Consider the following 9,001-nt stretch of genomic DNA (forward strand, 5'->3'; position numbering starts at 1 on the left):
ATGGGTTCTTTGAGAGGTAGCAAGGTGAAAGGAGGTCATTAGCCCCATCAACATTGCTGGTCCTCCATATGGACTCCTGTCCTTGTAAGAGCAGGTGTCATGATACAGGCAGCACAGGAGGTCAGCCAGGGAGGACACGGGGAGGGGCCCTGTGAATCCTGCATCTCTCACTGCTGGCTACTAGGACTGTGAAAGCATAAATGCATGTGGTTTAAGCTGCCAGAATGGGGTATTTGTCTAGAAACCTGCACTGACTAATACACACCCAACACATGCCCTTTGCTCTGTCCACAGCCAGGGCGGGCAGCCACTGTGCCTCCAGCCCCAGGCTGGGTCTGCTCCCCACCCGACTTCCATGGCTGGAGGGAGCCAATGCATGGTGTGGCATGGCTGTGGATTTCACCTGCCCATGAACATAGGAAGATTTTCTCCAGTGATTTCTGGAATTTTTAAAGATTTTATTGTCTTTAAGAAAAGAAAGAAACAGTAATAGAAATTAATGAGCTCCAGAAATGTAAAGAGATTAAAACAAGCTAGCCAAGCTACAAGAGTGGCTTTCATTGCATGATCCCTGCACATTCTCTCCCAGGGGGCACAGGGGCTCTGTTTCTCCTCCCCGGCATGGCCATCTGAGGCCACGTAGGGGCTCCCACCTGGCACTAGCTCCAGGACAGGCAGAGATCCAGGCCTAGGGGTTCTCTGGCCATTACCCATAGCTGTAGGCTCTCTCTCTGACCCCTGCTACTCCCTGGAACTGCGAGCTAGCAGGAGTTCCTGCCCCATGGGACTCAGGTCCAGGCCACAGGACAGAGTGGGCTGGGTCTGCTGCCTTGGCCTCTCAGGACCCTCCAGCTCTGTCCATGGAGCCTGTGTCCCCCCTGCCTGGGACCAGGTCAGCATGCCCCTCTCCAGGAGGGGTGTCTGGGTGACATCACTGCTTCCCCAAGTGTTGTCTAGCAGCTGTGGGCCTCCTGCAACAGCCTCAGGCCCAGGCCCTCCTCCTCTGGTGGAGAAGACCTGGTTGACCATTAGCAATATATCAGGGGTTTCCCCATTGGGTGACAGCATCCCATGGCTTCCTCTCGACGTGCCAGAATGTGCCTGTCTGGGGACATCCTGCATTCTGGAGCCTGGTCTGGACGGGGTGTTAACAGAGGCCATACCCTGCCCAGATAGACACTGGACTCACAGCCGTCTGCCTCTTGGGGGATCAATGTGCTGGTCTACCTAGGGGCCATCCCCGAGGGCCATACTGCCTGATGCCTCAGTGTCCACATGGCCCAAGGCATATGTTGGTGGCTGCTAGGAGGGACCAGCAGGTGTCCATCAGCTCAGGTTGGGGGCATTCTTGGTGTTCTCTTGATTCTCCAGACAGTGGGCCAGGGGGCAGGGACAGCCCATGGTGGCCACGAGGCCAGATGATAGAGGTGCAGGCCCAAGATGACTGTGAGGTCAGAGCTTGGTGAGGTAAGAGGGCATAGGAGCAGGCCTGGAAGCAGGCTGAGTGACCCAGATTGAGGCACCTGGATCCTGCATTGGATCTAGGGCAGTGCTGGACATCCTTCCCAGAGGGCTGGCCCTAAGCCCCCTCTCCGATCATGTTCCTGTAGTCAGGGATAATTGACCGCTTCAGCTCCACCACTGACGAGAAGATCCACTTCACCTGCATCATGGAGGGGAGGGTGTGAGCTTGGCTTGGACCTCCACAGACCGCCTCCCTCCATGACCAAGCTCCTGCCCCCAAGGCTAGGTAATGTGAGGGGATCCTGGAAGGGACAGTGTGTGGGAGAGGGAGCAGACAGTGAGAGGACATGGGTGGGACAGAGAAGGGACCGTGTGGGGGTAGTGAGGAGATAGTGAGGAGATAGTGATGAGACTTCATGGGCACAGTGAGTGACATTGTGGAGATAGTGAGGAGACAGTGAGAGACCAGTGAGGAGAGAGTAGGGGACACTGAAGAGTCTGTGTGGGGACACTGTGTGGATAGGAGGGACCATGAGGGATAGATAGGGCACAGTGTGGGTATCGTGTGTGGACAGTGATGAGACAGTGTTAAGATAGTAAGGGGCAGTGTGGGGACAATGACGGTGTAGTAAAGAGACATTGTGGGCACAGTGAGGAGACAGTGAAGGACAGTGAGAGGATTGCAACTACAGTGAGGGGATGTGAAGGGGATGTGAAGTGACTGTGAGAGGACAATAAGGAGACAGTGTGGGTACAGTGAGGGGTCTGTGTGGGGAAATTGTGTCGACAGTGAGGGACCATGACGGATAGATAGGGCACAGTGTGGGTATTGTGTGTAGACAGTGATGAGATAGTGTGGGGATAGTGAGGGGATAGTGAAGAAACATTGTGGGGACAGTGCAGGGAACAGTAAGAACACTGTGAGGAGACAGTGAAGGATAGTGAGGAGATAGTGAGGAGGCAGTGAGGGGATGTGAAAGGGCTGTGAAGAGACTGTGAGGAGACAGGAGACAGTATGGAGACAGTGTGGGGACAGAGAGGAGACAGTGATGACAGTGTGAGAACAGTGTGGAGACAACAACGGGACAATGAGGGGACAATGAGGAGACTGACAGGACATCGTTGGGACAGTAAGGAGACAGTGAGGCAACAGGGGACGGTGAGGGGACAATAAAGGGATAGTGAGAGGACAGTGAGGAGACAGCGAGGGTACAAGGAGGGGATAGTGAGGAGACATTGTGGGGACATTTTGGGGACATTGTGGGGACAGTGATGGGACAATGATGCGACAGTGATGGGACAATGAGGGACAGTGAGGAGACTGTAAAGAGACAATGAGGGGACAGTGAGGAGACAGAGAGATCAGTGTTGAGATAGGCGACAGTGAGGAACAGAAAGGGTACAATGAGGGAACATTAAGGAGACAGGGAAGGTACAATGAGGAGACTGTGAGGAGATAGTGTGGGACAATGAGGGGACAGTGAGGAGACAGTGACAGGACTGCAAGGAGATAGTGAAGAGAAAGTGAGGAGACACAGAGGAGACATTGAATAGACAGTATGTGGACAGTGAGGAGACAGTGAGGGCACAGTGAGGTGATAGTGAGTAGATAGTGAGGGGACAGTCATGGGACAGTGAGAGAACATTGTTCCAATAGGAAGAGGACACTGAGGAGACAGCAAGGAGACAACGTGCCACAGTGTGGGATAAGCATGTGTTCTGTGTGTGGTCAATGTGGGGACATGGTGAGGACAGCGACGGGACAGTGGGCCATAGTCCAGGGAGAGTACAGGTGTGCCAACCTTGAAGAGGGTGACAGTGGCGCTATAGCACACACTGAGCAGGAAGAGGGTGATGAAGATTGTGATGGTGGTCCACAGTCCGTCCAGCTCCCCGTCCTGGTCCTCAGCACAGCTGTCATCCAGGATCAGCTCTGGACAGGAAGGGGGTGGTTAATCTCATGCATGCCTGAGGGGCTGATTCCCTGAGGGACAGTCACAGCCCTCTGCAACCTTGGGTGCCAGCCTCAGCACCCCATCCCTACCGCTTGGGCCAGGCCGGTGGGGGACCCGCACCCTCTCTGCTCTGTCCTGTGCTGGGACCCTGTGGGGAGAAGGGTGCCCACCTCCTCTTGCCCTGGGGCCAAGCCCTTGTGGGAGGGTCAGCGGAGCCCAGGGAAGGGCCTAGAGTGACAGGGAGTGTCCCTAGTGAACAAGTGGGTGGGAGCATCAGGATAAGCTGGGTTGTGGGGGTTTTGTGCACATCAAGAGGGGGTGTAGGTTCCCTGGGGCAGAGGAGGGCAGGTCAGTGTGGTCAGTGTGTGGATGAGCTGCTGAGCAGATGATGGGTGTTGGAGGGGTGGGGACCAGGGTGTTGTCCATGGTGAGGGTTCCCAAGACTGGCTCTGCTCTGGGCACTGCAGTTGGTCCTGTGTGAGGACCAGGGTATAAGGTCTGTGTGTGTGTGTGTGTGTGTGTGTGTGTGTGTGTGTGTGTGAGAGAGAGAGAGAGAGAGAGAGGGGAGAGAGAGAGAGAGAAGGTAGAGGTGCTCAGCACGATGGCTTTGTTTTCAGTGTCCATGTGGATGTCTCCAATGGTCCCTCCCCTGGGCACAGGGCCACCTGCCTCTGCCCCACTGGGGCATGGGGTGAGCGTCCCCATGAGTGGACAGGCCTGGCCCCAGGGGGGATGAACTCAGGTGGGACCTCCTCACTGGAGGCAGGGTGGGGGACTGTACATGGATGGAGTGTCGTGTCTGAGGGCAAACAGGGCCTGTCCCCTCCTGATGGGAGGCTACAGGCATGGCTACTGCATTGACACAGAGCTACCAAGCAGAGCTCTCTGCAGGCCCAGGGAACAGGGAGCCCAGGGTTGTGCACAGTGTCCCACAACTCGATACAGAGGTGGGAATGTCTGCGTGTTCATTTCCCTGAGGGGCCCTGGAGGGGAGAACTACTGCCGTCCCTGTCCACACACCCCAGCCCTGGTTAGCTTCTGGCTGGATTGAGGGCCCACAGGGGCTGGACTTCTGGCAAAGTGCGCTCCCCAGCCTCAGGCAGCTCCTGGCCCCATGTTGTGGCAGCCTGTGCAGCCCTCCCCACTCAAGGTGCAGAGCTCACCCACCAATGGTGACACCTTAGACTCAGAGCTGGCCTGCCCGTACCACCCAGTGCCCGGGTGTCCCGAGCTCTACCTCGGAAAGAACCATGACAGCGTGCAGGGCCCAGGGCAGTGCTGGGTGCTTTATTTCATGATGGGTGCCTACCCAGGGTTATGTACACAGGGACAGGGGCTCAGGTGTCCTCAGGGGATCCTGAGAGCCAAGGGTGGGGGGCTTGCTGGGTGCCGGGCGTGTTGCTCATTTACCCGGAGAATGGGAGAGGGATAGATCTGTGTAGTGGTTCTGTAGAGTTTCATGCATCACCGCACATGTGAAGGGGTCTCCCTGCTGCCAGCGGCTCTTGTCCACAGAGAGCTTGCTGTACAGGAAGTAGGACCCGTCCTCGTCCAGCTGGGGCGGGGTCATGCGGTGCTTCCTCTCGGGCTCCGGCTGTCCATTGCTCTGCCACTCCACATCAATGTCAGGTGGGTAGAAGTCTTTTATCAGGCAGGTGACGCTGACTGTGTCACTGGATGACAACTCCTTTGGGGATGGCGGCAGGACATACACACTGGGCTTATGGGCCCTCCCTGCGGGGTAAAGGGTCAGCACAGATGGTCACTATCAGGGTGGAGGACTGGACCCTACAGGGGAGATCTCCTTCCCTGCAGCCCCTCTGCCCTGCTGCCCACCTCTGGCCTTAGAGATGGTCCTCTCGATGGGAGATGGGAGGTCTATGTGGTTGACTCTGCACTTGAACTCCTTCCCTGTGAGCCAGTCCTGGTGCTCAATGGGGAGGACGCTGACCACACGGTAGGTGCCGTTGAACTGCTGCTCACGAGACTGCGTCTTGGCTGTGTGCACCTCCTTACCATCCACGAACCAGCTGATCTGCACCTCAGGGTCCTCACGGCCCAGATCTAACACCACACAGGTGACCTCGGGTGTTCGGGTAATCCTGAGGATGTCCTTGGGTTTCGGGGGAAAGATGAGGACCGAAGGCCCTCCCAGAGGTTCAGGGACTGGAATGGGAGACAGTTAGGGTCAGCATTTGGGTGACTTCCTCTTGAGCACCCATTAGCCCACAAGGCTGTGCCTGGATGTACACCATCTTCTTGGGGTGCAGAGCGGGGCCCTGCTGACTCACCTGGGCATGGGGGTGTATCAGTGCATCTGCATTCATTGAACACTGCAGAGAGAGCAGACTGGGGGTTATTGGGAGCGTGGGGTGTGCACAGGTCATGGGGTGAACTTAGGTCAGGCCAGCTCATGAGGGGATTCCCGACCAGTGGCACCCAATGGGCCCCAGGAATGCAGTGGGGAATGCAGCTTGTGGTCATCTGGACCAGGCAGCCACGCCCAGAGGACAACTTCCCAGAAAGGGGAGGCCTTGAGGGCGGGGACACTGAGGTGACTCCCTGGTGACATGGGTCCAGGAGGGACAGCTGACCTGGCCTGTCCCCGAGTGGACCCCTCTCTGAGGCCCGACGTCTCACCTGGCTTGTCTACTTTAGTGTTGCTGGCTGGGTGGACCACGTTGCAGGTGAAGGTCTCACTGGGCCATCTGCTGGAGGGCACTGTCACCATGCTGCTGAGGGAGTAGAGCCCTGAGGACTGCAGGACGGACGGGAAGGTGTGCACACCGCTGGTCAAGGAGCCGGAATTCCAGGACACAGTTACAGGCTCGGGGAAGTAGCCTGACACCAGGCAGGCCAGGGCCACCGTGGAGCCAGAAATGGACCCGCAGCTGGGGGCCAGTGGGAAAACCGAGGGGGCCGTGGTGGAGGCTGCAAGAGAGGAGGCTGTGAGACCCCCAGGGTCTCAGGGGTGCTGGGCCTGGGGTGGCTCTGGGCACCACACCCACATGCTTCAGGGAGTCTGCACATTGGCGTGCAGCCCAGCTCTCTGTGGTCACAGAACCTGGACTCATCGGCCTGGTCAGTGCTGGGTGACCACCTGGATCACGTTCCCAGGGCCTCGGCCCCTGGGTCCCCACTCAGGTTTTCTCTGGCTGCCCCACCTGACCACGGCCTCTGTGGCAGCCCCGATCCGAAGCACCCGGGCCCCGGATCCCGTCTCTGCCCAAGCCTTCGGGACTGCCCCAGGCCTTCCAGGCATGGCATCCTGATGTCCCTCAGGGCAGCTCCTGCCTTGGCCCCGGCCTTTTCCACTCCTGCTCTGGGGCCTGGGCAGCTCCCACTGGCCTCCCGCACCCAGGGTTGCCCTGAGCCTGTGCGCCCCTCGGGGTGGGAGGGAGCGCGGCCCTGCCCTGGCTGTCCCCTCCTGCATGGTGACAGCAAGTAGGCTGCAGCTCAGATGCCGCCACCCGCCGGCTTGTCCCCTTGGACCTGGGCCCCGCTGCTCAGCTCAGGGCCCTTAAACTGCCCTCGCATGCCCACCACGGCTGGCAGCCCTGCCTGGGGCTCCCCACGGGCCCCTTGTTCTCCTGCCTCTGGATCCTTGGCCCTGCACCCCGGGACACGGCTGGCCATGACCCGCCCTCCCGGGCGGGTCTCAGGGGCCTGCAGAAACATGCTGCTGCCCTGAGTGGAAACCGGTGGCTCCCTCCTTCCTAGAGTGGCCCCCCTTTTCCCTGGGCCCCAAGGCCTTGGCGAGGCTTTGCTCCCCACCCGACCTCACCGCCTCACACTCCCTAGGTCCAGGAGGCTCAGCTGCCCTGACTCTCAACCCCTGCGCGGGCGGCGCTGGCTCAGCCGCCACCCAGTCCAGCCCCGCTGGGCGCTCAGGCCTCGGCGCTGAGATTCTGGAACAAGGCGGTACCTCCCTGCCCCTCTGGGCCTCTGAGAAGGGGCATGTTCCTGGGTCTTGCTGAGCTGAGATCTGAGCGCACCCCTGCCCCTCCTGCTCCCGACCTACCCTACTCCCCTGCACCTGCTCCCCTGCTCCCTGAGATCCTGGGGTGACCCCTGCACCTCCTGCTCCCCACCTGCCCTGCTCCCTCTGCACCCCCTCCCTTCTCCCTGGGCTCCTGGGGTGACCCCTGGCCCTCTGCTCCCCCACCTGCCCTGCTCATCTGCACCCTCTCCCCTCTCCCTGGGCTCCTGGGGTGACCCCTCCCCCTCCTGCACCCCTACTGCCTTGCTCACCTGCACCCGCTCCCCTGTTCCCTGAGACCCTGGGGAGACCCGTGAACCACCTGCACCCCCACTTACCCCTGCTCCCCTGCACCAGCTCACCTTCTGCCTGTGCTCCTGGGTTGATCCCTTCCCTCCTGCTCCCCACCTGCCCTGCTCTCCTGCACCTGCTCCCCTGCTGCCTAGGTTCCTGGGGTGACCCCTGCCCCTCCCACTCCCCCACCTGCCCTGCTCATCTGCACCAGCTCCCCTGCTGCCTAGGCTCCTGGGGTGACCCCTGCCCCTCCTACTCCCCACCTGCCCTGCTCCCCTGCACTAGCTCCCTGCTCCTGGGCTCCTGGGGTGACCCCTGCCCCTCCTACTCCCCACCTGCCCTGCTCCCCTGCACTAGCTCCCTGCTCCTGGGCTCCTGGGGTGACCCCTGACCCTCCTGCACCCCACCTGCCCTGCTCCCCTGCACTAGTTCCCTGCTGCCTGAGCTCCTGGGGTGACCCCTGACCCTCCTGCTCCCCCACCTGCCCTGCTCATCTGCACCGGCTTCCCTGCTGCCTAGGCTCCTCGGGTGACCCCTGCCCCTCCTACTCCCCACCTGACCTGCTCCCCTGCACTAGCTCCCTGCTCCCTGGGCTCCTGGGGTGGCCCCTGCCCCTCCTGCACCCCACATGCCCTGCTCTCCTGCACTAGTTCCCTGCTGCCTGAGCTCCTGGGGTGACCCCTGACCCTCCTGCTCCCCTACTGCCCTGCCCCACTGCACCCGCTCCCTTCTCCCTGGGCTCCTAAGGTGACCCCTGCACCTCCTGCTCCCTTCCTGCCCCTGCTCACCTGCACCCGCTCCCTGGGCTTCTGGGGTGACCCCTGCCCCTTCTGCACCCCATCTGCTCTGCTCCCCTGCACCAGCTCCCATGCTGCCTGAGCTCCTCGGGTGACCCCTGACCCTCCTGTTCCCCTCCTGCCCTGCTCCCCTGCACCAGCTCCCTTCTCCCTGGGTTCCTGGAGTGACCCCTGCACCTCCTGCTCCCCACCTGCCCCTGCTCCCCGCACCCAGCTGTTCTTCTCCCTGAGATCCTGGGGTGACCCCTGGCTCTCTTGCTCCCCTGCTGCCCCTGTTTTCCTGCACCAGCTCCCCTGCTCCCTGAGCTCCTGAGGCGACCCCTGTCCTTCTGGCTCCCCACCTGATCTCTCTCCTGCACTTGCTCCCCTATTCCCTAGGCCTTTTGGGTGACCCCTGCCCCTCCTGCACCCCACCTACCCTGCTCCTCTGCACCAGCTCCCCTGCTCCCTAAGCTCCTGGGGTGACCTCTCTCCCTCCTGCTCCCCCACTTGCCCCTGCTCACCTGCAGCAT

General features: G+C 60.4%; 1 long non-coding RNA gene and 1 gene segment (V, D, J or C); both read right to left on the reverse strand.

The window, feature by feature from the left end:
- Positions 1-437: 437 nt before the first annotated feature.
- Positions 438-3,394, reverse strand: LOC144320222 (uncharacterized). The gene is made up of 2 exons (XR_013385782.1): positions 3,267-3,394; positions 438-1,663 (listed from the first exon to the last, which is right to left on the reverse strand). It is a non-coding gene; the product is annotated as an uncharacterized LOC144320222 (long non-coding RNA).
- Positions 3,395-4,678: 1,284 nt separating this feature from the next.
- Positions 4,679-7,055, reverse strand: LOC144319962 (Ig gamma chain C region-like). The segment is given in 5 exon segments: positions 4,679-5,153; positions 5,256-5,585; positions 5,711-5,752; positions 6,060-6,365; positions 6,890-7,055. Coding segments are annotated over 5 exon segments (1,176 nt in total).
- Between the last annotated feature and the right edge of the window lie 1,946 nt (positions 7,056-9,001).

The sequence above is a fragment of the Canis aureus genome, chromosome 9 (assembly GCF_053574225.1).
Source record: "Canis aureus isolate CA01 chromosome 9, VMU_Caureus_v.1.0, whole genome shotgun sequence".
Taxonomy (NCBI): Eukaryota; Metazoa; Chordata; class Mammalia; order Carnivora; family Canidae; genus Canis; species Canis aureus.